Source organism: Exophiala aquamarina (genome assembly GCF_000709125.1).
Source record: "Exophiala aquamarina CBS 119918 chromosome Unknown aczIA-supercont1.16, whole genome shotgun sequence".
NCBI classification, from domain to species: domain Eukaryota; kingdom Fungi; phylum Ascomycota; class Eurotiomycetes; order Chaetothyriales; family Herpotrichiellaceae; genus Exophiala; species Exophiala aquamarina.
In genome coordinates, this window is record NW_013550572.1 from 428,401 (window position 1) to 454,386 (window position 25,986).

Consider the following 25,986-nt stretch of genomic DNA (forward strand, 5'->3'; position numbering starts at 1 on the left):
GGTATAGCTCGTATCTCGTGCGGTATGTAAACCTCCGCCAGGAGGACCTTTTCAACTCATCGCTAATTAATAGTGCCCGTTAGATCCTCCATTGCTCCAGGAACGCGCCCACCAATTAGCAAAATAGGAACAGCTCTTTCCAAAGCCCTTCCTCGGGCAGATTCTCCAGACGTTTTAGAAATTCCCGGCATTCCACAATCAGGTATATTTCGTTCATCTCAACACCGCTCCCCCGCTCGCCACAACTTCGTGCATAACAAGGTATCACGGCTCGGCTGCGTCGCTTTAATTGTCGTTGAAATCTGTCTTGGGCTTTGCTCTCCGGCACCGCATTGCCCCAAGCATGCTTAAGCATTGCATTGGCTCCTCCGCTGCAACCCCAGATTCGGTATGCGCCAGATCCCCACAAGGTTTATCGAATATTCATGACGTACACGTCATGGTCTCCAAGGTCAAACGAGAAAAAAAGGCCCGTTAGGTGATGAGGCGGGGTTAATAGAGAGAGCTGTGTAGAGCACTCGGTGCTGAATCAATCGCAAGTGCAACTCCTGCTGAAGCTCTCTCTTTTTCAATTCAGCTGTGTGCTAGATTGACGAGTCACCATCTGTCGAACCGAACATATTATCAAGATGCTACGCTTCGCCTCTATGGCCATCTGGGGTCTCCTGGCCACAGCGTCACCAACCACAGAGCGACGACAAGTCAACACACTCTCCGAGTTTATCGCACAGGAGCGGCCCGTTGCCCTTGAAGGAGCACTTGCCAACATCGGCGGGTTGAACTCCAGCTGGGTTGATGGCGCCAGTCCTGGCGTAGTGGTCGCCTCGCCATCGACTGTCAACCCGAACTACTTCTTCACATGGACGCGAGACTCGGCTCTTACGTACATGATGCTGATCGACGAGCTGATCTTTGGAAACCGATCTCTACGAGGAACCATCGAGGACTACACAAAATCGCAAGCGACTCTTCAGACTATCACAAATCCCTCCGGTTCACTGTGGCCAGCGGGCGACGGACTGGGCGAAGCGAAGTTCTACACCAACCTGACGAGGTTCGATGGCACTTGGGGTCGCCCACAGCGCGACGGGCCGGCTCTGAGGGCAATCGCGTTCATGAATCTCGCGCCCGTCCTGATCGGCTTGAACGAGACCGACGAGTACAAGGAGATCTATTGGCCGTTGGTCCTCAACGATCTCAAGTACGTGGGCCAGTACTGGAATCAGGTGAGTAGCCTTTGCTTGATAATTCCTGAGGTATCATGGCGCAAACATAGGCTTTCTAACACTTCGAATTCTCGCGCACGTGAGCTCAACGCTGACTATTTCACTTCATGCATACAGACCGGCTACGACCTGTGGGAAGAAGTACACGGCTCGTCGTTCTTCACCATCTCGGCACTGCACCGCGCGCTGGTCCAGGGTGGGCTGTTGGCGAAAGAGCTCGACGAAGAGTGCGCCGCATGCGAGCAGGCATCTCAGGTCCTCTGCTTCTTGGAACACAACTTCTGGAACGAAAGCGGCGGCTACTTGACCGCAGATGTAAATGTGAACAACGTCAACCGGAGCGGCATCAATGCAGACCCGCTCCTGGCGGCCATCACGAACTTCGACGTCAACGCTACTTGCGACGCGAGCCGTATGTTGGTCCCTTCCAATAACCCACTTCCAACCCCTACAAAATGAGAAAACTGCTACCAATGCTTGAGCGCAAAAAAGCTAACATAGCCGTTCCCTCTTCTCCAGACACGCAACCATGCAACTCACGCATGCTCGCGACCCACAAAGTCGTGGTCGACAGCTTTCGCAACCTATGGCCGATCAACAACAACGCTTCCGCGCCCGACGCCGCCCTCATCGGCCGGTACCCTGAAGACACCTACTTCGGCGGCGGGGCCTGGCCGCTGTGCACGCTCGGCGCAGCGGAGCTGCTGTACGATGCCGTGGCACAGATCAACCGCACGGGAACCCTGAGCATCGACGATGAGAGCCTCGCGTTCTTCCAGGACATATTTCCCAGTGCAAATGCTAGCAATTACACCGGGGAAGTGATGGGAGAGATTCTTTCCGCGATGACTACGTATGCGGATGGATTTGTTGCTGCTGTTCAGGTACGTTTGTCCTCTGATCTTTTTGCTCTTCTCGCCTCCGTTTGCCATTCCCCAGAACCTGTCTCAGAAGACTGGTTCAAAAACACTCATCCCAGAACACTCACCCCAAAACACTCATCCCAAAACACTCATCCCAAAACACTCATCCCAAAACACTCATCCCAAAACACTCATCCCAAAACACTCATCCCAAAACACTCATCCCACAACCAACCCACTCTCTGTTTAGAAATACGTCCCCGCGAACGGCAGCATCAGCGAGCAATTCAACAACACGAACGGCGAATCCACGTCCGCGAGCAAACTGACCTGGTCATTCGCGTCCTTCGTCACGATGTCTCAACGCCGATCTGGCCAGTACCCACCACCATGGGGGGCGTCGACGCCCGCCGCCAACACAGGCCTCAACTCCACGCAATGCAACAGCACCTCGCACAACTCGACAGGCACCTACACCCCGGCCGTCGGCGCCGGCGCGCCCAACGTCTCAAGAGCATGCTCCAGCGAAGTCGTCTTCAGCGTGAATGCGACGACATCGTTCGGGCAGAACGTGTTTCTCGCAGGGAACACGACCAAGCTGGGGAACAACCCGGGGAACGACTCGGCGCGCGTGATTCTGCCGCTCAACCCCGGGAATTACTCGAGCCGCAATCCCCAGTGGTATGTGAATATCTGGCTTGCGGCCGGGGTCATCGCCGAGTACCAGTATGTCCTGCAACAGACAAATGGGAGTTACACATTCGAGGCTGGTCCCAGTAGGCACCTCACTGCGTCGGGCTGTGGCAGTGGTCATGTGGTGAGGGTTGACGATGTGGCGAGGTTTCCACCGAGCGAGTGAACAGTTGAATCAGTGTTGAGAACGTGAGAGTGGGCAGAAAGAGCTGAACACTTGCACCGCTCGCATCGCATGATGTGGTATGGCCCCAGCTATGGCAACCTGGCAGTTTGCCTGTGGAATAATGAATCCCTATTGAGAATATTAGACAATGATGGGTGTTCGCCGACTCGTATAAGTCAGCATGAAAACGCAGTAGCCCCTGCAGCTAGAGGATTGTGTTCAGTCCAGACGAGGGAAGAACAGCACAGATCATGCAGATTCGGCACTGGTGCAGCTCGGATGAAATGATTCGAGGGAGAATTGAACCTTGAAACCCGGGAACAGGCGTTTTCAGATGAAATGTACTAGAAGTTCGACACTGTTCTTGTAGCATTGAGAACCCCTATTTACATCTACATCGAAGACCGAAGGGAGACACGCGCCAGTTGCGGTCATCTTGGTCCTCAAGGATCCACATAATGCACCAACATTAAGTCATTATGACAAACGTTCTTAATCTAGCAGATCTAGACTATCAATACTCCTCTCTAAACCGTCTACACCATTTTCACCACGACTGCCACGGCTGAGGCTTGAGGCTGTGCTCGCCATCTTCCTCAACCTGCCCTTCGCGCCAGATTTCTTCTTAGCTCGTCCGGTGCCATCGGCTGAACTCGGTGGTTGAGCTTCCATGATCCACCTGACAATCAACTCAGCTCGCTCCGTGGTTATAGGATACTCCTTGCCGTCTTCCTGGGCCCAACGCTTGGGCTGCTGTTGCGGCGTTGGATCAGTAAGGCTACCATCGATGTGGTGACCGTTCCTGTTGATGGAGGAATTGGAGGAGGTGCGGCAGTACTCTTTTCGCTGCTCCTCTTCTTCCGCCCTCGCAGCTCTCAACTCTCTTGCTCTCACACTTGCCCGAAAGGTTGCTTCATCGACAACTCTCTCGTCCGACAAGGCTTCTCTGATTGCCTCGTGCTTGATACGCTCACGCTTCTCGTCTGCAGTCTCTTTACGGGGTTTAAGCCCTGGTTTGGCGTGGCCAGGCAGTGGCGCCGGCGCACACAGGTTTTCCCAGGAAGTTTCCAGACCAAGCCAATTCTTGCTGCGGCGGAGCACCTCAATCCAATCGGCACGGGATGGAGAGCGAGCGGCAAGGAAAATTGGGTAACCATCACAGACACGAGCAATTCGGGCAGCCATGTGAGCGTGGCGGAGGTGTTCCTTGGGCGAGGTCTGAATCAGACCATGGCAGAGAAGTAGTGAATGGAGGACATCGGTCAGTAATGGATGATAAGTCACCGCTTCAGAGAAATCTGGAAGCGAGAAAGGTGGGTGAGCGGTGATATTCTCTGAATCTGGATGAGTTGGAAGTGGCGGTAGGTCAGGTGGTGGCACTGAGGCGAACAAGGTGTTCAGCTTGTGGACTGTCGGTTTCGGAATTTGCGGGAATGATTGTGGATCGCTATTCTGCTTTTTTCTCTCATACTTGACTAGAGCTTCGGATAGTCCAGAGTGGGAGTGGGAGTCGATATCTAGGAGTCTCTCACTTCGAGAACGATGGCCTTGCTTGTTGCTTGCGGAGCTCATCCTGTCTAGAAAAGCTTCCGTATATTCGGCAGAGAGACCGGGTGTGTAGTCGAAGTGAGAAAGAAAGGACGTATAATCCCGGAGTGCTCGTTTGGCATAGGTCCTCACCAGTTTCCTAGCTTCAGCACGATCTCGGTTTGCCTGTCTGTCTACCTCGCTGAGAGGGGAGTGCTCTACATCTCCGTTGGTTGTAACATCTTGAGGCTTGGAGCCACCTCGGGGAGGCCCATACAATGATCGTTCAATTTGATCGCAAGCCAAGGTTAAGTATGCACCACCACGATGAAAGAGAAGTTGGGGTTCGAGACTGCTAGGTTGATCTTTTTCTTCGACACGTGGGTCGTGTCTTGAGTCTCGCGAGAGCCTTGCCGCATCCCGAGCGAGAACCAAATCCTGCTGCTGGTTTTGATGCTGTGGATGATAGAGCCTGAAGACAGCAAGCCCGTCGGTACAGTCTCTCGCTGCTCCCTCAAAATCTTCTTTGAAGACGCGAGTCACAGCTCTTGTCCGGTAAGGTGGGGCCTCCGTAGGCCGCTGTCGGATGATATCGTTCAATGGGTCAAGACTAGTACATTCAGCCATTGACCTGGAGGGGATCTTCTCGTGGAAGAAATGGACATATTGGGCATCGGGGTCCTGGTCATTCCGCTGCAATACATGCTTGGCCACATCTTCTAACGCCGAGGCGGCCTGCATTGTAGCGACACTGGTGGCAATCTCATCGAGATGGTATGCGGTGGACAGTTTCTGGGTAGCATGCTCCCTCATGCGATGTCTGCGCTCCCGACTTAATTTTGCATTTCCGGCACCTCTCGAAGAACCTATCCCGAGCATTTCAGCATCGGCACTGTTATATCTGCCATTGGTGGCACTCAATGAAGTATTCAAGGCTGCGGAGGTGGTGCCATTGGCTGCGCGCACAGCCAGACTAGTAGCATCGTCGATGAGACGTCGAATCTTGACCAGGTCGAAGAAAACGGCAGGGTCAACGGGTTGAGGGCGAGGAGAATAGTAGTTGCTGTATGCCAGACTCTCGAGGACTTCGGGCGGGAGGTTCAGCCATGGTCCGTGGTAGGAGGAGATGTATCGCCAATGCCTGCCGAGGGAATGTTAGCAACAGACAATCCTCCAACTTAGGACATCTCGCTCCAAGAGGAACATAAATTAGGGTCAGGTATTACTTGTTGCGACAGATAACCAGGGTAGGTGTTGTGGGTGCAGGTGGGCGAGGTGGTGTTGACGTCGGCCGCGGCTTCGTGACCGGAGTGGGCAAAGTACCAGCAGCGGCAGGATCTGTTTCTGGAGCCGATGGTGTGGAAGCCTTAGGCTTCTTCTTGGTCATGATCCAATACTATGATCGAACCGACGTGGCCTGGTCGAGCTTCGGCCAGGATGGGCAGGTCAATTCGGTCGACCTGAGGGATCTCGTCCCTTTTTTGGTTTGGGGGAAATCCGGGAATTGAGATTTCGGACTGCGACCCTGCGACTGCGACTGCGACTGCGATTTGCAACTCGACTTCGGGAAGGAGCGCGTCACTGCCGCCAATTGGAGAAACAACGATAGAGGCAGTCGCGCTCGTCCCACATGCCAATCTGGAAAGAACCACCTTCCAACATTCACTGTGAGTATCGCTGCTGGTGTTAGTATCACTTGTACCACTGGTATTGATACTCATGTAATACCATGTTAATAGTGCCTCTTACCCGCCATTACTCTTCATTCCCACTGCTCTCCAGTCGTGGCGCGCTAACAACATGCACGTGGTGGTCACGGTTTCTCTAGATCGCCATACGAAATGAAATGGCTTGACGGAAAACCAAAATGAATGTATTCTTTCGTCACCATTACCCTGCACTGCATCACATTGACCACATTGTTGGTCTACAATATCCCATCGCCATCACTTCCCGGGGGCACCACCTGCTGGGAAGATGATCTGATACCCAGTATCCAGAGCCCACGCAATGCTATTGAATTCCAGGTCCACTTGACTGATCTGCCCTTGATCTGTGATGGTGAACAGGTTAGAACCCTTGACTTCATACTGCGCAGTCGCAATGCCGTAAATATCCAGTACCAGAGGATCTTATTTTTTTTCCTGCTACAAGGATCTCGTTGGTCGTTATTCCCTCGACTGGTGGTGCGCTGAGGACTCCTGCAATGTATCCTTATTTCCCCTCGAACGTTACGCCGCCCAACTGTCTCAGGTGGCTAAGTAACGAGCATCTTTTGCCAATGGGTACGTACAGGTTGGCCTTCCAATGATAGAATCGAGTCACTAGTCTCTTGGTAACCGTCAGCGAGAAGTGCTTGGGCAGTTGCATTGGCCGTTGCAACGTCTCCGTGATCCGGAGTGGAGATGAATTTGGCAACTACATCTTCAGCAAATTCCTGACTCAGTCCACACGAATCGCAACCTCTTCTACGAAGGCCCGCTGCCGTCGCAGTCGCCGCACAGGTCAAGTAAGCGAGGAAAGATGTCAGCTTCATATTAATGGAACCTAACAAATGGAAAAGAGCTTCTAAAAATTCGGCCGAATGGATAGAAAACACCAACGCGATCTCTGAAGGGTGGGTGGTTGTGTCTTACCTGCAAGGCACGAGGAAGAACTGTGAACCTTCTGGCTATCCGTCGAGATATCCAATAAAACCGAGAGAGATAGCCAATAAGCATACACATGCTGAGGTGTCAGCCGGTGAGATATTATTCTCGGCAGAGCTTACAAGGAGCCAGTGCATTTAAACTACCCGAGTTCTGCAAGTCGATTTGCACAAAAGCGTAATGATCTGTCAACAGACAGAAGATGTGCGACAGTCATCATGTCATGACTTTTTGTCAACGACTAAGCTCCGAGCTGTGAGTGTGTCCAGACCACATCGACGGGAAGTTGCACCTTCGGTGGCGTCTTACAAGTCCAATGGCGATAACTGCTTGTCACGCGGAAGGTAACGAGAACATATTACATTCCACCGACCGGGGGACTGGTTAGTCCATATTAGCGATTCTGCACAAGGACGTTCGCAGCAATCCATCCGTGACTATCTTTTACCGCTACGGATATAGGATTTGTGTGATATGTCGATTGCGGAGTGCACGCAATATCAACATATGCCGACAAGATTCATCATCTTAGATGTTGCTAGGTACTGGGTGGGTACATGGAAGCCCGAGGAAGGCAATGCAGTGACAATTGACGTGGGATCAGCCTGGATCTGCAGAGGCATGATTTTGGCAATTACTTGACAAGGAGGAGCAATTCAACAGTCCCAAGAGCATAGGAAGGCGCGGACCCCTGGTAACAGCGTAAAGCGCAAGGAAGGGAAAACGGAATGCCCTCTAACTAGCATCATGATTGTGATGCAAACGGGCAAAGAGCAACAAGAATGGTGGCACCAAACAAGCATTTGGCCCACAGTACAAGAAAACTGGATGGACGACCTGGGCTCCCCGGTAAGCCGCTCGTGGCAGCGTAGCTGCCATCAAGCCTTTAACCAAGTGCCCCCCAGCAAAACATTCATCTCAGAACGACCTGGCCTCTCTGGGACGTTTCGTGGCTTGCCAGGATGTTGGGACATTTCAGCCAACCTGGTTTGTAGACTTGCACGGTATCTTCAAGACTGACTGCAAGCCGGCCTGAATAGTACCCATCTGCAAAGGAAGAGCACCCAATTCGAGAGCGGCCAGGCTGCCGTGCAGTGTGGTAGTCAGAAGAAACCGATCACATTCACCATCCACAATCATGACGTGGTACATTTGCAACATTAGCGTCTGCTCCCCTAGCGATTCTTGTATAGGAAATGCGGGGGAGGGGGAAGTGTGGACCAGGATCATAGGATGAGTTAAACAAAAGTGCTCATATTACTGATAATAATCTAGATTGGCTCCCAACACTGGAAGGCCATTACGGCGCCCAGCCCCTTTGCCAAAAACATACCACGCTAACCGAAACACGAAGACCACATAAACCGCATTTTTATACACAAAATAGAAGGCATGCACTGACTGGAGTAGCTCTTAGTCGTGCGCGAAGGTCTTGCTATCATATTTATAGACCCAAGATAGCCCAGCATCCTCACCCTTCCACAGGAAATAAGCCCACATCGCCCACTCTTTGAAGATCTGTTGCAAAGTGCTGGACGAGGCTTTCCTCGAATCCCCGGATCTGGACGTGAAAGCGAGGATCTGCCCAATGCGCTTCTGTCGGACGGTCTGCCAGGATTTCAGGAGACGTTGCAGGTCAGAGTCTTTGCCGTTGACACGCGTCAGCGTATCAGCGAGAGTGATGCCGTCTTCAAATGCCATGGCGGCTCCCTGACCACCTGTGGGCGGCATGGCGTGTGCTGCATCTCCGATCACCACGACGCGGCCTGACGAGCTGGTCCATGACTTCAGCTTGGGAACTCGGTAGTACGGCCATAACGAAAGAGTTTCCTTGTCGACGTGCTCGCTGGCGAGATGAACGATCTCAGGCCACTGCTCGTGTTCGTGGTGGGACCGCAGGTAGTCGTGGAGCGTGTCCTTGTCTGCTTGGAGACGATTCCACTCCTCTCGCGACCGATCTTTGCTCTCAATTGTGGCGAAGCACCCGACCCGACTTCCAGAGTAATCGCAAGGCATGAAAGCAAATGAGTTCAGCTTGCCCATGACCATGCACGGCATATGCATATCCTTGGCCTGGGGCCCCAGTTTGGTCTTCGGGAGAGATCCCCCAACGCCCATCTGGCCGCTGAACGTCGGAATGACCGATGCATCGATATAGTTGCGGACTCTCGAATGGATACCATCGGTGCCGATCAGGATATCGGCCTCTTCAGTATGGCCGTCAGCGAACGTGGCGATGACAGTGTCATGGTCGGTCTCCTCGATCTTGACGCATTTAGAGTCATACTGAATCTCGATCTTCTGCTCATTCAGCGCGTCTAGCAGCGTCTGGCGGACGGTGCCTCGAGCGATCCTGAGCGCCTTATAGCCATAGTTGTTCTGACTGCCGTTGAGCACGGTCCCAATGGGACTGAGGTTCCTCGACGACACGAACTGGAACTGTTCGTAGTTGTACCCTTGGCTGGACAAGCGGTCGTACATTCCAATGCGATCGAGGACGCGCAGAGCGTTGGGTGCGAGTGCGACGAAGCCTCCCTCGAATGCCGCCTTGTCGCGCAGCTCGAAGATTTTGCATGAGATGTTCCGTTGTTTGAGCGCGAGTGCGAGAGCGGGGCCCTGTCGGGATTGACTGTCAGCGAGAAAGGAAAAGACAGCCAACCATACAAAAGAGATCCAACTGTAGAACTTTGGGTCGGGTACTTACTGCAAGGCCGCTCCCGATGATGATGACCTTCATTCCTTATAGGCTAGAACTTGTATAGTCTATTGTTGTATCGCTGTATGAGTGACAGCTACTAATTGCTCGGTGTTCGTGATATCGCTTGGTTGTGGGAACCGGGGTTGGGGGGGGGGAATCCATCCCTTCGAACATGCCCATCCCACCCAGCTATATATCCGCGGTGAAGCCACGCCAATAGCCGAGACTTCAATATGTCTCGCGACTAAATGGAGGTCCAGCCACGACCATGGTCCCGATGGAGGGACCTGGCGGCCGTGGCTGCGACTGCGACTACGACTGCGACTGACACCCCAGGGCCGACCATTTGGGCTAGGCTTGCGTAGCCGTGAACTCTGTTTGGGCTCTTTTCTGTGCCCGTGTGAGATAGTGCGAGATTCGCGAGCCGTCTGTTCGAGCTGAAACAGAAACTTGTGTGCTCGAAGTGGAAGACCCTTCAGGCACAGGCCCTACGCGCTGGGCGCTGGGCGCGGCTGCTTGGCCGTCTCGATCAGGAAGGCAGAGCCCCGAGCGGCCGCACGGTCCAACGTTTCGATGCGAAGCGGAGGAGTTCTCCGTACGTCGTTGTTGGTATCGACCTGGGCAGGTAGGACGAGCGACGCAGTATGGAGTACGTAGCGCTGGCGAGGCGATGCGATGCGATGAGGTCAGTAATGGGCTGGAGGGGGCTGTGCGCACTTTCGCGTCGACTGAACCACTGCAGAGGCCGGATTTAGAGATGTTTCTCGTGTTCTGTACAACAATGTCCCACCCAGTACATACGAGTAGTGGTGGGTCGGGACTTGGAACGTACCAGGTGCTGCAAATATACCATGGCATTTGAGGAGGTATAACGGCAATGCGCACTGCATGGGATGAAACACATCTGCTGGGTATAAATTTCCTCAACCAGAAAAGAGATGGTTTTTATTAAAAGCCGCTTGTGTGTATGTTTGAACAAAATCAACCCTATACATATTGTGTCGCTCACTATCAACAAGTCGTGACGGTCGTGATACGTCCATTCCCACTTTAGATTATATGGTATATGATATCGCCCTGAGATCTGGCGCTGTCCGCTTCTCTGTAACTTGGGCTGGAGTACCCGAAGCTTCCATCCAAGCAGGTTGGTGAATGCAATGCAATGCAAATGACTATAACAACCCACCAACAGCTCCAACCATGGCGCCAGCACCTGCAGCATATAGTATACCAGGGCATGCGGTCTGGCGCGGACCATGGTTACCGACCTGGACAAAGCCAGTGGTAGTGCCGGATCCTGTTGGGTTTGAACCTGCACCGGTTCCAAATCCAGCACACTGTGATTCCTGCAGATTATAACAGCCTTCAGCGCTGAGAGAACTGCAGATGCTGCTTGCAGTGCTGAGGATCGTGCCCGAGGCTCCTTGCACGGTGATGCCGCCTCCGAAGCCGGACACCGTGACGCCATTCTGGCCAGCGAGAGCAACAAAGCACGATGTCGAGGCTGTCTGGCAGCTGGAAAAGGCACTCGTGCACAAGGCGGCATTCGCGTAGCTCGTGGGAATGTATATAAATGGAAAGAAGTTGTTCGGCACAGTTGAGCCACCTCCTGCCACACCGGTGGGTTGCGCGGTGGTGCCTTGAGAAGTGGTGGAAGTGGTTGTACCTCCAAGAACGAAGGCAGTTGTGCTTGAGGCTGCGTTGGTGCCCGATGCTGAGCCTGATGTAACAGAGTCTGTCCTTGTGCCTCTTATGGTTCCAGTGCAGACAGCACCTGAGGGACAGCAGGCGATATTCCCGGCCTGGTCCAGGGCACAATTCGACCCCTGTGAGCAGCAGACATCGCTGGCGCCTAAGTTTCCACAGTTGATATAGCCCGACTGGCAATTGTTCTGACGCTTGATAAGGAGGGCATCGTTCGAGAGGCCGAACAGCGAGTCGAGGAAGGGTGCGTAGCGGTCTGCTATGGCCGTGGCCGTGCTAAACAGTCCGGCTGTAGAGAGCAGCAGTAGCGCTGTTAGGCGCATCGCAGGCTGTCGTGGCTCGTTGGTTGGGGCAGAATCCGTCTTCTTTCACTATTTACGCATGAGGTGTGAATGAATGGTCGGTCTGGGCTTCGTTGGAGGAGTGGTCGTTGCAAGGAGAGGGCGGTTGTGAAGGAGTTGAATATTTTTCTCCAGGGTGGAATGCCGAAAGTGAATGCACTTTGCAAGAAAGACAATCAATCGTCAACTGCAGTTATGTATGTAGCTGTCGATGACGACGGGGTTTGAGGTGAAATGTAAAATGTGAAATGTAGCAGCAGGTCATTTGTGGATTTGCTGGTGGGCACAGCAACCACGCACGCTTACCTAATCTTAGCAAGACAAACGGAGTACCGAGGAGTGCCCGACTCTGGATTTGCGTCCCACGCAGCTTGAGCGTTGATTTTATTTCCCCTTGCGTTTGGAGCAACAATGAAAAGGTCGAGACGGGAAGCCAGAGCTCAGGAACGATGAAGATGTCAAATGATATGTGCACACACGGATTTGCAGGACTGAGACAGTGCACGAGGTAAGATCCCACCCAACACCCCTCTACGGCTCGTGCTCTTATGATGATCAAACGAGAATTCTGCAATGCTGAAAAGACCTGTCCACTGGATGCGTTTTGATGCGGAATTTCTTCACATATGCATTACTTTAACCTGATTGTATTGAGTCCCACCAATATGTTTGATGTCGTTGCTCTACGCTGCATTTCTCCTGCTGGTGAACCGGGGCTAATTATTTCAAATCCGTTGCAGATGTTGGTGGTGGGTGGTTGATTGTTGCTACAGGCCTGCAACACGTGGTACAGTGCTCATCAGCCCTTCATGCATGGTAAGGTGGCAGTGGCTATTCCAGGGTTCTTGCGCCCAATCCTCGGGACGGATCGGCTGCTTGTTAGGTATGCGGGACTCCGAGGTTCTGGGTTGAGGATTGACAGTGGCCACTACGAGTAGGTGTGTACGAGGCCCTGGGGGGTGGTTGCCTGGTTGGTCTATACCAGTCCAACGCAGTTCCTCGGGCGCCATGGAGCCTGGGCGAGACCCCTAATAATAATGCCATCCCCCATGAGGACCCCGGGAGTACCTTTTACCTGTTGTCTCACCTTAGGCCTACCTCAGCCATTCCAAGTCCTTATAGAAAGCCAGCGCCAAGTATCTCCGCAGTCCTCCGTCCCAAATACTCGGAGGCACTGCCACTGCAAAGCCTGTCCTCCCCTCACATTATCGCCGTACGTCCCCGGACTCGTGAGCGCTTGAAATCGTTGGTCCCAACTTCACTCCTTGGGCCCTAGCTTACGAGCAGCTACATTTCAATCAACTTTCTCATCCGTCATCAACTTATCACTGCCTGCGAACCCCAGACTGCTTTCAGAGCTTCATTGCCCTTTGCGATCAGTTTCTGGGTTCACCTCATCATATCTTCACAATATGCTGTAGACCTTTCTGCACCTCTACCCAAAACGCGTCAAGCCCGTCCCACCATGTCCCGACTCCCCCAGATAGCCCTGCGTGGCATCACACGGTCTCTTCGTCCCTCGACTCGATCCTATGCCACATCTACTGAAGCACCTACACTCCGAACTGCCCTATTCTTCCCTGGTCATGGCGTGCAAAGAAAAGGTATGACCAGGCCATGGGTCGAAGCCTTTCCACAGACCTGCAAGCCCTTTCTCGAGGAGATGGATGAAATACTAGGGTGCAAACTCTCCACAATGATTGACGAAGGTCCAATCTTACAACTAGACAAAAGCGAGAATGCCCAGCCAGCCATCATGGCCGTCTCCATCATGATCTTACGCGTGCTGGAGAAACACTTTGGTTTCAAGACCGACCATGTCATTGATGTCACATTAGGCCACAGCCTGGGAGAATACGCTGCCCTGGTGGCTGCTGGCAATCTCGAATATACTTTTGCCTTGGATTTGGTGCGAAGACGTGGAGACGTTATGGGCGAGTGCACGCGAAAAGCAAAGGAAGAATCAGGCGAGGATTTTGGCATGATTGCTCTGGTCTGTGAGCCCGAGCAGCTCGACTCTCTGATAGCGGCCGTCAAAGAATTCCTCGGTCATGGAACTGAAGGAACAAAAGATGACTCGAGTGGCGTGCCCGCAATCCAACAAGTGGCCATCGCCAATGCCAATTCTAAAAACCAGATTGTCCTTAGTGGAAGCTTCCAACGCATTCGAAATCTGCTGGTGCATATTCGGGAGTTTGGCGGTCACGACCCACGCGCTGTCGAGCTGAAGTCTCGGAGCGCCTTTCACAGCCCCATCATGATGCCGGCCTTTGAGTTCATGAAGAAAGCTCTCACCCCCGACAATGTCACCTTCCCAGGCCGCTTTCCATGTATCAGCAATGTCACAGCCCGGCCGTTCTCCTCCAAAGATGATCTCATCCAAAATTTCTCAAGGCAAGCAGTTGACACCATCCTCTGGTGGGACTCGATCAAGTACTTAGACCGCAATGCTGGGACTCTACGATGGTTGGGTGTTGGACCGGGTAAAGTTGGCCGCAATCTGGTTTCGAAAGAAGTCGGTCGCTCTTCGGCAAAAGGAGGTGGTGTCTGGTCAATCACAGAGCCCGATGAGATAGAAGACGCTCTACGCGGGTTAGAGGCGACGGTCAAGGAAGATAAACAGACGAAGTAAGCCGAGATGAGCTTTGTCAACAACGGCCAAAAAAGGCTCGATCAGGAATCAAACCAAGAGATGGGTAGGCATATCCTCCAAAGGGTGGACGTCGAACGGCTTGATGTTTCCTAAGCGAAGGAAGACTGACGAGCTGGAAGCATTCCGGCCAGCGACATGAACAGGCAGGAGAACAGTAATACAAGAATCGAAATCTCGGCAGTGCTCAGTCCCCAACAAAATAACCACAAGTCGCAATAGCAGACACCAGCTTGATACACCTCAAACGACAAAATTACAACCCACACCAGCTTTATGTGCTGCTGAGACAGCCTTTGAGCTAAGAAAAGACACTGCTTGAGAGAATGCAGTGGTGAACAAGAAGGGAGGGGAGCTCTGCGGCGAGAAGCATCAGCATGTGTAGCTTGTAAACATATTACACTATCATTCCAGCTACCACTATCTTCTCCGTGTGTCTTGAGGACGGTCTGTTGCTCCATCTGGGACGATGCCGTTGCAGTGGGTGATGCTACCATATGTAGCAGTCATTGGGCTACGAGCATGAGCCCTAAAATGGTCGGATCGCGTAACCCCTTGAGATCACGTGGCACCATCCGGATTAATTTCACATGTCAGGGTCGCAGTCCCGCGGTCGCAGTCACAGTCGCAGTCAGCGGCACTCAGCAGACTAAGCCAACTGCCCGGGCCTCGTCCACGTCTGGCCACTTGGGCCACTACCGAGCGCCTCTCTCGCCCACGACGTCAGTCTGTCTCCCGATACTCGTCCTTCCACTCCCTAACCATCCTTGCCTGCGCCCATCCCGTCTGCATCACATCTCCTCCTTCCCCAGACTTCCAGTCTTGTGGACCGTGTGTGAAAACCTTGGTCTTTAAAGCACCGTTCTTGCTGTCGTCTGCTTCCTCTCTCGACTGGTCTCTCCCCCTGTTCCTCACGCGACAGTCATCATTCCTCGCCCCCGTCTCCCTCGCCGTTCCCCTTCATTTGTCAGCCTAGAATGACCGTCTGCTCACGTCAATGAGTGAATATCTTCCTTCGTTCATCGTCGAACCTGTTCTGCGCCAAGCGAGGCGAATCTCCCGGCTTAGTACCGGTGAGGAATCGCCTGGCTTTCTCCCTGCCGTCCCTGATCTACAACGTTGGAATCCCACTCGCCTTTGGAACACCTCTCCTCCCCCGGAACTCCCAGCACCCCAGCCTGAACACAAGGAAACCACAGTGCAATCCATAGCAAGAAGTATCCAGATATGGGCCAGTCAGTTGAACAGTTTCGACCAAGTGCCCTCCCCTCCTTTGGAGCCCATGGACGACCAAGACATCCCGACACAACCGCTTGGCTCTGAAGCCTCAGCAGTCACCGAGTTTCCACCTCTTGAACCCGATGTCGTCGCTCCAGTGAGGCCGGCAGTACTTCGTGAGCATCGAACAATCAGCGAGACTTCACTGAACCCCGCACATGAATTACCCTACCGCTCGAGGGTTCATGCCGACAGTGGTCGGTCGCACTCATCTTCAGATCCGCGAAATGCTGGTCTTCCATCTGTCGTGCAAACCCTGGAATCCTCGCCAGCAGTGGACCAAGTTGGAGAACACACTCGCCAGAGAGATGGCTCCGGCGCTTTACCCGAGGATGATGGAATGGGTCCCCTCAGGCAAAGAATCAATCAAGTATGGGCAGGGTCCGGCACGCCCGCGGAGAAGTCCAGACTGATCCATTCTATGATGATGGAAAGATATCAGGACACTCGGCCTATTCGCTCTGGTCACGCGTCCTCGAGAGTATCAGGGGACATGGCAAATCGGGCTGGATCAACGAGTTCTATGCTTTCTGGGCCCACTCAACACATCGACTACCACGTCAGGCCGGAAGATCTCATTCCAACTTATGCTCCACTGGATTCAGAACCTGCTCAAGATGACCTTGAACACCCGGGCGAAGCGCCAAAACCCGAGCTAGGCTGTGTTCATTACAAACGGAATGTAAAAATGCAATGCAATACATGCCACCAATGGTACACTTGCAGACTGTGTCACGATGAGGTTGAGAACCACACCCTTCCACGACGAGAAACCAAGCATATGCTTTGCATGCTTTGCGGCACACCACAACAAGCGTCTCAATTATGCAAATCTTGTGAGGTGCAGGCTGCCTGTTATTATTGCTCTGTTTGCAAGCTATGGAACAATGATCCGGGCAAATCCATTTATCATTGCGATGATTGTGGGATTTGTCGTTTGGGAGAGGGCCTTGGAAAAGATTTTTTCCACTGCAAAACATGTGCAGCTTGTATGTCGATTCAAGCGGAAAGTACGCACAAATGCATTGAAAGGAGCACCAAGTGTGACTGCCCAATATGTGGAGAGTATATGTTTACCTCGAACAAGCCTGTGGCCTTCATGCGATGTGGTCATGGCATCCATGAGTCTTGTTTCGCAGAGTGGTGCAACACCAGTTACAAATGTCCGATTTGTTCAAAGAGCATTGCGAACATGGAGAGTCAATTCCGTAGACTTGACAGGCACATTGAAGAACAGCCAATGCCCGAGGAGTATCGCGACAATCGCGCCTTGATCTTTTGCAATGATTGCAATAGCCGAAGTGTCACCCGCTTTCATTGGCTTGGACTAAAGTGCGCTATCTGTGAATCATACAACACTACGCAATTAGAGCTTCTGGGGGCCGAACAAACACCGCAGCTTCAGCAGGAAGCCGAGAGAGCCCAGCAGGCGGGAGTGAGTGAAGCCGCTTTGACGGCTAGTCAAACTCATACACCTACTGGCGAACTGGTACAGTCGGTAGAAACCAGAATGACGCCGATGGAGGCGTCTCGACCGGTCCCGATCGACGCCCCAACCCTTGCCCACTCTCCTAACGCCAGATCGCCGTGGTTAATGCCCCATTCCCCCGCAGGTCGATCTGCCAGGTCCATGTCACCTGTGGTAGGGAGCTACTTCGGGACTGGATCGCGTTTACCAGAGCCTGTCCGACGGGCGACAGCGCCGTTGGAAGACGAAGACGACCTCGACTTCTGGGGTCGACCGCACTCACCCAGCCAAAACGTGGATATGGACGATGCGTCGGAATCGGAGGAGAGCAGCAGCGACGACGCGATGGAAGAAGACGGAGACGATGAGGACGAAGATGAAATGGATTTGATCGGCCACAGATAGATTTAAGATGGAAAAAAAGGCAATTGTGGGGACATGGAATGCAATGCATAGCGTTGAGGAGATAGAGGAGATCATCCTGACTTGACGACATGAAATACGACTCTTGGTTGGACAGGATAAGCGTTGCGATGGGTTTTGGGGACTCGGTCAACAACAAATGTATTTTTAGCAAATGCAGATGGATGTATATTACAACACTCTATCAGTAATTCGGGAGAAACCACCAAAATGGACATTTTGAGATCTGCAAGCATTTGTTCATTCGTCGTCTTAGGATTGCACAGCACTAGCATATCCTTCGACCTGTATAAAGATAGACATCGTCGCCCTCCTGCCTGCGATCAAGCTGCTCTGACAAGGTGTGCTCTATGACTGACATGGTCATCCGTCCGTACTTGCTTATCAACATCCAGTGTGTTGTCGAGCAATGAGACTGTCGGGGAGCTCGTGAAACCATCGTCCCGCAATGCCCTTGTAATGGATTTTATGTCGACTAAATCCGCTATAGCCGAGCCGAACCGTGAACCGAGTCATCCATCAACCTGTCCATCAGGCATCATCATCAGTGCCCCGGTTTCCCTCCCCAGTGTGAGTAGGGTTCCCTACTGTACCTTGGTATCAAACCTTGCAATTCGTGAACCTGCCCTTCTCCCCCACCGGAATTGTTCTTCTCCAATGGCAAGCCCTGCGATTCTTGTCCCAGGGCAGCGATCCATATTCCCTCACCGGCACTGTAGCCGCTCGTTGCCTTTCCTGATAGTACATCGTGCGGGGCAACCAGCATCATGGGAGGGAGAAGATACATCGCCGATGATGAGGCCACGATGCCTGTTCTGACTAATGCTCATCCCAGGTACAGAGCCACCCAGAGTACACCCTCTACGATAGGCTGGCTGGGTAGTTGATCGGCCGTTCCCCGGCTAATATATAACGATATAAAGACGTCAACGGTCGTCACTTTGGATGAATTTTGCTTTTCGATCGTGTTCTCCTTGACGCTAAGACTGGTAGACACGGAGAAAAGCACGTCTTCTCGAACTTGCCCTGTCGGTCTCGTATTTGTAATAAAAGAATTGAGTCAAAGCCCTTCCTTTCATACACAAGCATCTATCCCCCAATAGCCAGCTCAAAGTCCATCACCCAAAGCGGACTTGGTAGCTCTTATTCGTCACACCGCCTCTAACCAGTTCTCGGTATCGATCAACATGGGCGACGCAGGCCTTCCAGCATCCCTCCGCGCCAGCGTGGAGGCCACCAAGGTGTCTTACACGCAGCTGGGCAGCTCTGGGTTGAGAGTGTCGATTCCCATCCTTGGGGCTATGTCTTTTGGTGAGTGTCTTTGCTACCATTTTCTCAGGCATGCCTATGTCAGACGCTTTCTGACTGGCGACTCGCCCGGTGTTGATGCATATCTTTGTATCTCCAGTCCTAACCATTGTCCTCCTCTCCATTTTGGCGCTCAACAACTAACCCCGCCAATTGAACCGGCTAGGCCACAAAGATTGGCAGCCATGGGTGGTCGATGACGAAGAGGAGGTAGACAAGTTGCTCAAAGGCGCCTATGACCGTGGCCTCAACACATGGGACACTGCCAATGTCTATTCGAATGGTGTCTCCGAAGAACTCATTGGTAAGACGATCAAGAAACACAACCTGCCACGCCACAAACTCGTTCTCTTGTCCAAAGCATACGGCACTGTTGGCGAGGAACCCGGCGTTCTCCACATCAAGTGGGGTGAGGAAATGAAACAATCCAAGGACTATGTCAACCAGGGAGGTCTGAGTCGGACCGCGATTTTCAACGCAGTCGATAGGAGTCTAGAGAGATTGGGGACTACGTACCTTGACCTACTGCAGATTCACCGGTTTGACAAGACGGTTCCGGTTGAGGAGACCATGAAGGCGCTGCATGATCTTGTTACCTCAGGCAAGGTCAGATATATCGGTGAGCTGAGCCCGTGCCCGGTAGAATTCTGATGACTTGAAGGATCAGTTCATCACCCTCTGGCACCACCTTTCTCCAGCTAACCATCATGCTTTCTCAGGAGCATCAAGCATGTGGGCTTACCAGTTCGCCAAGATGCAACAAGTCGCGGAAAAGTACAACTGGACGAAATTTATATCGATGCAGAACCACTACTCGCTGGCGTACCGTGAGGAGGAGCGCGAGATGAACCCATATTGTATTGAGACTGGTGTTGGACTTATTCCCTGGGCTCCTTTGTACCGGGGCCTGCTGGCGCGGCCACTGGGAACCAAGGCCACCGCCCGCGAGGAGAGCTCGAAAGGCAACCCTATGTTCTCCGGTCTTACCGCCGAGGATCAGGAGATCATCAAGCGTGTCCAAGAGCTTGCGGACAAGAAGGGCTGGAAGATGTCTCATGTCGCACTGGTTTGGATCATCCAGAAGAAGACAATTCCCATCGTGGGTTTCAGCAATCTTAAGCGTTTGGATGAGGCCATCGGTGTGAGGGGAAAGACTCTGTCTGACGATGAGGTCAAGTATCTTGAGGAGCCTTACAAGCCAAAGGTCATTGTTGGCCACTCATGAGTTGAAGAGTTGCGGGGGTGGGGGGGTTAGGAAGAGCGGTGGTGAGTGTGTCTCAGGCCATATAGTCAGAGTCAGTCCACTGAAAACCCTGTAGACCTCTGATCTGATCTCACAATCCTGCTGAAGACGTTTGTGTGAACATCTCTAAGCCAACCAAACCTTCAGAGTCTCTACCACATTCATCAAATCATAATGCCCCTTGCTACCATTTCTTCTCTGTCTGGTCGTCTCTTTGCACACCCAGGGGCTACCGCCCCCTCTGTCACTAACATTGTTTCTAAACCAAACATAGATCACAAACAGAACAACCATCATTCCCGAATCCCGAAAGCCAAGGGATCATGAGGATCCACTAATACTGTTTGACAGTGGAATCCTGCATTATCATCGCTGGCGAAACTCAATTTTCCATCCCCGAGCAGCACCTATGAACGCTACGACCATCTCCGAGCCTCCAACCAGATCACGGCAACGACAACACGCGCAGACTGCTCAAACTCCTGTCTAGATTGTTTCCCTCCACGGGCCATAATCTTAGCGTGCAGTCAGGCTGGGGAAGATGTCTTCTCTGTGGTACTAATATATGAAGGTTCCGAAGCACATTCCTATCAGGCGCTAAGATTGCAGAGACTTTGTCAATTGTTCCTCTCCTTATCACTTCTAGACGTCACAATGGGTTCGGTTGGAAACAACTTCCCATATCGCATTGGTGTGGATGTCGGCGGCACCAACACGGATGCAGTCATCGTCGACACAACCGCCCAGGACAGAGCCAAATGCGTGGTATCCGCTCACAAAACTCCCACGACCTCACCCAATGTGACTGCTGGAATAGAAATTGCAGTCAGACATGTTCTCGAGGAGTCAAAGGTCCCTTTAGAACAGATCTCCTCTCTAGCGATCGGAACAACGCATTTCATCAACGCCATCATCGAGCACGACCACCGCCATCTCTCGCAAGTGGCGGTCATTCGCCTCTCAAAGTGTTTCACCAGAGAAATTCCTCCGTTTTCTGATTTTCCCACTTCGTTGAAGAACTTGATATACGGGTGGCATACATTCGTGGATGGGGGTCTTCATATCGATGGCAGCGAAGAAGCGGCAATTGTTGAACAGCAGATTATCGACGCTTGTTCAACTATCAAGGAAAGGGGAATTAACGCAGTTGTTGTCTGTGGTGTCTTCTCGCCTCTTGATGGAACATTCCATCAAGAAGATCGAGTACGCACCATCATCCAACAAACATTACCTGGCGTGAGTGTCGTATGCTCATCTGAGATTTCCAACTTGGGCTTTTTGGAAAGAGAAAATGCTTCAATTCTCAATGCTTCAATCCACAAATTTGCACAAAGAACAGTCGCGGAGTTTCGTATCGCTATGAAAAGGCTCGATCTGCGATGCGCACTGTACCTCACTCAAAATGACGGCACTTTGATCGACGCTGCATCAGCTGCTCGCCTTCCGATCCGTACCTTTTGCTCAGGACCGACAAACTCAATGAGAGGTGCAGCATACCTGAGTGGGCTATATAATGACGATACAATGAATGAGTCTTCTATCGTATGCGATATTGGCGGGACTACCGCAGATGTAGGTGTCCTGTTACCCTCTGGATATCCTCGCCAATCCCTAGCCAACATCTCCATTGCTGGCGTCAGGGTCAATTATGGCATGCCTCAAGTCGAATCTATCGGCATCGGTGGTGGGTCAATCGTTCGACAGGAAAGTGGGAAGATTACCCTTGGCCCTGACTCAGTCGGATATGCTATCAAAGAAAAGGCATTGATCTTTGGAGGGAACACTATTACCGCAACAGACATAGCGATGGCTTCTGGGGCTGCGATCGGTGGACATGATACCCTTTCTTTGAGCTCACTAAGTTCCCTGGATGCAAACACTATTCAGCAGGCACAAAGATCCATCCAGAAACAGTTAGAGCGAGTCATTGACCTGGTAAAGACGTCACCAAAGCCTCTGGACCTCATCATGGTCGGGGGTGGCTCGATCATTGCAACGGATAACCTGGAAGGAGTGAGGGCCACTATTCGGCCGCCTCATTATGATGTTGCAAATGCTGTTGGGGCGGCCATGTCGAGAGTCAGTGCCACTGTCGACATTATCCAGAACATTTCAGGGACCAGTGTCAAAGAGGCACTTGCCCATGCTGCTACTCTTGCCACGGAGAAAGCGATCATCAATGGGGCAGACCCTGCGACCATAATGATATCAGAACAGGAATCATTGCCCCTACAATACTTGGATAACCGCGTAAGGACTATCGTCAAGGTTGTTGGTGACTTCATTCCCATTCAGGCGCTCTTGTGTAACATGCCTGTGGAGGAAAAGGACCTGGAGTTCGAAAATGAGCCTGTGTTGGACGAAAAATGTTCCCGGCCCTCTGTAGAAGCTGAAGACTTCGACATTGACGCCTATATACCGCTCATACAGCCTAACGATAAGAACGGCAAGCTAGAATGGTTGGTCTCAACCATTGACCTGGATTGGTTGTGCGACGGATGTTACGTACTTGGCTGTGGTGGTGGCGGGACACCATATCCAGAGACTCTTAAACTCAAACGACTTCTCAATGAAGGATATAGATTTAGTATCGTGGACGTGGACGATTTGGAATCTGAATCCCGCATATACTGTAAGTCTAGCCCAATCACCCTTTGGTCGGAGCTAACAACGGCACAGGGGCAGGAAACATGGGTTCTCCAGCAGTTCCACAGGAGAGACTTTGTGCAAATGAGTCCGTCGAAGCAATCAAGGAGATGATGGACTACTACCGACAAGATTCTTTTGATGCCCTTATAGGTCTAGAGATCGGAGGCTCGAACGGGCTGTTACCCCTAAGCATGGGTTCCTCAAAGCATTTCGATCGACCAGTTGTGGATGCTGACTGGATGGGTATGTCGGATTGGCTTCCTTCTTGGACGATTCGCTTACATTGATTTAGGCCGTGCATATCCCAACCTGTGGCAAGTCACAGTCGCCGTGCACGAGAGCAACCAGATTGTGCCATGTGCGATTTCATCCGGTGATGGTAGGGCGCTGATAATGACCAAGTCCTCAGACGACGAAGCTATCGACCGAACTTTAAGAGCGCCTGCGATCGAGATGGGTTACTATGTAGGTCTCGCGGCGAAGCCCACAAACACTGAACTTGTACAAAAATGGAGCATCAGGAACACAATGTCCCAAGCGTGGAGAATAGGTCGCTGCATTGCCAGAGCAAAAAAGGCGAACACAATCAACACCGTTGCGGAACAAATCGTGCATGAAGTGGGAGGTCCATCCACTGCGAAAATTTTGTTCCGCGGTAAGATTATCGGAGTCGAAAGACGCCTATGCAAAGGCCACTCGCACGGTGAAGTTGTCATTCAAGCTGTCTCCTCAGAGGAAGGTGATCCGATTGATTCCAAGTCAATCTCTGCCGTGGTTGAAGGTGGAACGTTACGCATTCCATTTATGAATGAAAATCTACTGGCAGAGCATCACCATGGCGATAGTTCAATGGAAGTCATTGCATCAGTTCCCGATCTGATAACTGTTTTGGACGCTCAGACTGGAAAGGCTTTGGGCATTCCCGAGTACAAGTACGGGGTTGTCGTTACCGTCTTGGGAATTACGTGCTCACCTATCTGGGGCAAGACAGAGGCTGGGATAAGAAAAGGAGGACCTTCGGCCTTCGGGTTCGACAATGTCACTTATAAACCATTGGGTGTCTATCGAGAACCCCTGAGTGTTATTCGCGAGTCTAGAGCGACTCATTCGCGGCAGGATTCGTTCGGGAGTATGCAGTTAATAAGCGCGTGAGATGCACGCAACCATACATGGTCTTTTTAGTCGCAAGAACGCCAGAAACGAGCTACTGAGAGACTTGAACCGAAGTACAGTTTTAAGAACCTATTAAAGGTACACCTGTGTAGAGACAGTTGACAACCTTCCAGTTGTCAACCCTGACGGTTGGCAATACCAAGATTCTTCTGGGATTTGTCTGTCTGAATATCCCTTGGCGGGCCTTACCCTTCTCCGTTCGGACTTGTTTTCGAAAGTCTCGCGCTAGAAATCTCATTCAGCAACCTGATATATAAAACTACAAGCAGGACGCATCGCCATCGCCCAATTACCGGACAGGCATTATGCTCTAGAGTAGTATGTAATCAGGAATACCACCAACAACATTTTTAATGCTTCCAAATCCTTAGTCAAGCACAGACAGGGAGCAGCAAATACTGGAAATGGCTCTGGGCATCTCCGATCCCGACTTCTGGACTCGAGCGCTCCAGTTCACTCCAACAATCCACCGGGACATCTATCCAGCCATTGCGCCAGAATCTGACAGGGCACGAAGGGTCGCAACAGATAAGGTCGTAGTTGTGACTGGTGCAGGTAGCGGATTTGGCAAGGTACGTTCCTCAACGACATAGCCAGACTATTTCGAAGGTACAAACGCTGACCTCTGTGGCTCAGGGGGCTTGTCTGCAATGGGCAAGATCCAGTGCTAAGGCTATTGTCCTCGCTGGGCGGCGGCGGGCTCAGCTTGACGAGGTGGTGTCGGATATCGCTGCTTCGTCATCCACGACTCAGACAACGGCTGTGCAGTGCGACGTCTCAAATTATGATGAAGTGAAGACCTTGTTTGAAACTGCTGCCCAGAGTTACGGCAAGGTAGATGTCCTTGTGCACGCTGCTGGGGTTCTAGGCCCAGTCACCAATGTTGGCGATGCGCCGGTTGATGAGTGGTGGAGTGCCTTTGTGAGGAATACACACATCTGAGGCGTTCACCGCGCGGGAGCACGAAGTACTGATGGGAGACTCTCTCCATTTGAACAGGAGATCAATGCGAAAGGTGCATTCCTTGTTGCTCGCGAACTGGTAAGACAGAACGAAGCGGCCACCTTCATCAATACCGGCACAGCGGCCTCGTACTTTGCGAATCCGGGACAATCATCCTATACAATGTCTAAATTGGCGGTGAATATGCTGCTTGAACAGTTGAACGCTGGTATGTTGTTTTTCTCCTATCTTGATTTCTTTTTGTATAGGACAATCGAATTCCATGGCTTTGGCCCTGTCTCCAAATGGTCTAATATTCTCACTAGAATATTCCAATCTGAGAGTCTTCAACGTCCATCCGGGCATGGCGAAGAGTAGCGTCCTAAGGCCAGAGCTGGAGATCTACGCAAAGGACACTCGTAGGCAGTTCTACTCCCTGCTCCTCGCCCCAGCAATCCTTGGTACTAATCAGTCTGGTGATGCCATGCAGCCGAATTATTTGGATCAACTACGGTCTGGCTTGCGGGTGAGGAAGCCGAATTCTTACGCGGTCGCTTTGTGGCAGTGAACTGGGACGTCGACGAACTTGTACAGCATCAGAAGGAGATTGTCGAGGAGGGACTTCTGAAAAGTCAGCCTTTCAAAGGCAACATCGGATCCGGGGGCCATTTCCGGTCTTGACCATAGAGATGGAAAGAGTATACACGGAATTAGAGGCTAAGCTATCTTCTCTTCTGTGCATCATGATTTATTTTACTCGTAATGCTTGCCGCCAGTGGATTGCCCCTGAAAGTTCACAGTTCATTTTAGGTCGTTAGAAATATGCCGTACTGGTATCTTTACCCCGCCGTTTCGCTTATCAGCCTTTCTCCTCTGTCAAGCCTTCGGTTGTCTTCGGGCTATCTAGAACTGATAAGCCTTCGTAACCGACCAAATGAGCCACCAGCTCCCGGGAGATACTTTTGGCAGCTCCGAGAACTCCGAAG

At 52.0% G+C, this 25,986-nt stretch overlaps 10 protein-coding genes across 10 annotated transcripts; 6 read left to right on the forward strand and 4 right to left on the reverse strand.

Moving 5' to 3' along the window:
- Positions 1-629: 629 nt before the first annotated feature.
- Positions 630-2,948, forward strand: A1O9_11209 (uncharacterized protein; the record flags this gene model as incomplete). Its single annotated transcript, XM_013399928.1, has 4 exons — positions 630-1,226; positions 1,344-1,638; positions 1,746-2,110; positions 2,340-2,948. The coding sequence occupies 4 exons, from the start codon at positions 630-632 to the stop codon at positions 2,946-2,948; spliced, it is 1,866 nt and encodes a 621-aa protein (XP_013255382.1).
- Positions 2,949-3,440: 492 nt separating this feature from the next.
- Positions 3,441-5,862, reverse strand: A1O9_11210 (uncharacterized protein; the record flags this gene model as incomplete). The annotated part of the gene is made up of 2 exons (XM_013399929.1): positions 3,441-5,616; positions 5,702-5,862. 2 exons carry the CDS (start codon positions 5,860-5,862, stop codon positions 3,441-3,443), a joined length of 2,337 nt encoding a protein of 778 aa, XP_013255383.1.
- A 559-nt stretch (positions 5,863-6,421) lies between these two features.
- Positions 6,422-7,011, reverse strand: A1O9_11211 (uncharacterized protein; the record flags this gene model as incomplete). Its single annotated transcript, XM_013399930.1, has 2 exons — positions 6,422-6,719; positions 6,769-7,011. 2 exons carry the CDS (start codon positions 7,009-7,011, stop codon positions 6,690-6,692), a joined length of 273 nt encoding a protein of 90 aa, XP_013255384.1. The 3' UTR covers positions 6,422-6,689.
- Positions 7,012-8,536: 1,525 nt separating this feature from the next.
- A1O9_11212 (uncharacterized protein) lies at positions 8,537-9,860 on the reverse strand (the record flags this gene model as incomplete). The annotated part of the gene is made up of 2 exons (XM_013399931.1): positions 8,537-9,739; positions 9,828-9,860. 2 exons carry the CDS (start codon positions 9,858-9,860, stop codon positions 8,537-8,539), a joined length of 1,236 nt encoding a protein of 411 aa, XP_013255385.1.
- Positions 9,861-10,993: 1,133 nt separating this feature from the next.
- A1O9_11213 (uncharacterized protein) lies at positions 10,994-11,848 on the reverse strand (the record flags this gene model as incomplete). Its single annotated transcript, XM_013399932.1, has 1 exon — positions 10,994-11,848. The coding sequence occupies one exon, from the start codon at positions 11,846-11,848 to the stop codon at positions 10,994-10,996; it is 855 nt and encodes a 284-aa protein (XP_013255386.1).
- A 1,483-nt stretch (positions 11,849-13,331) lies between these two features.
- A1O9_11214 ([acyl-carrier-protein] S-malonyltransferase) lies at positions 13,332-14,498 on the forward strand (the record flags this gene model as incomplete). Its single annotated transcript, XM_013399933.1, has 1 exon — positions 13,332-14,498. One exon carries the CDS (start codon positions 13,332-13,334, stop codon positions 14,496-14,498), a length of 1,167 nt encoding a protein of 388 aa, XP_013255387.1.
- A 1,015-nt stretch (positions 14,499-15,513) lies between these two features.
- Positions 15,514-17,667, forward strand: A1O9_11215 (uncharacterized protein; the record flags this gene model as incomplete). The annotated part of the gene is made up of 1 exon (XM_013399934.1): positions 15,514-17,667. The coding sequence occupies one exon, from the start codon at positions 15,514-15,516 to the stop codon at positions 17,665-17,667; it is 2,154 nt and encodes a 717-aa protein (XP_013255388.1).
- Positions 17,668-18,872: 1,205 nt separating this feature from the next.
- On the forward strand, positions 18,873-20,218 carry A1O9_11216 (alcohol dehydrogenase; the record flags this gene model as incomplete). Its single annotated transcript, XM_013399935.1, has 3 exons — positions 18,873-18,996; positions 19,160-19,612; positions 19,713-20,218. The coding sequence occupies 3 exons, from the start codon at positions 18,873-18,875 to the stop codon at positions 20,216-20,218; spliced, it is 1,083 nt and encodes a 360-aa protein (XP_013255389.1).
- Positions 20,219-20,890: 672 nt separating this feature from the next.
- On the forward strand, positions 20,891-24,037 carry A1O9_11217 (uncharacterized protein; the record flags this gene model as incomplete). Its single annotated transcript, XM_013399936.1, has 3 exons — positions 20,891-22,868; positions 22,916-23,128; positions 23,178-24,037. The coding sequence occupies 3 exons, from the start codon at positions 20,891-20,893 to the stop codon at positions 24,035-24,037; spliced, it is 3,051 nt and encodes a 1,016-aa protein (XP_013255390.1).
- A 425-nt stretch (positions 24,038-24,462) lies between these two features.
- A1O9_11218 (uncharacterized protein) lies at positions 24,463-25,681 on the forward strand (the record flags this gene model as incomplete). Its single annotated transcript, XM_013399937.1, has 5 exons — positions 24,463-24,630; positions 24,695-24,979; positions 25,058-25,229; positions 25,327-25,419; positions 25,491-25,681. 5 exons carry the CDS (start codon positions 24,463-24,465, stop codon positions 25,679-25,681), a joined length of 909 nt encoding a protein of 302 aa, XP_013255391.1.
- Between the last annotated feature and the right edge of the window lie 305 nt (positions 25,682-25,986).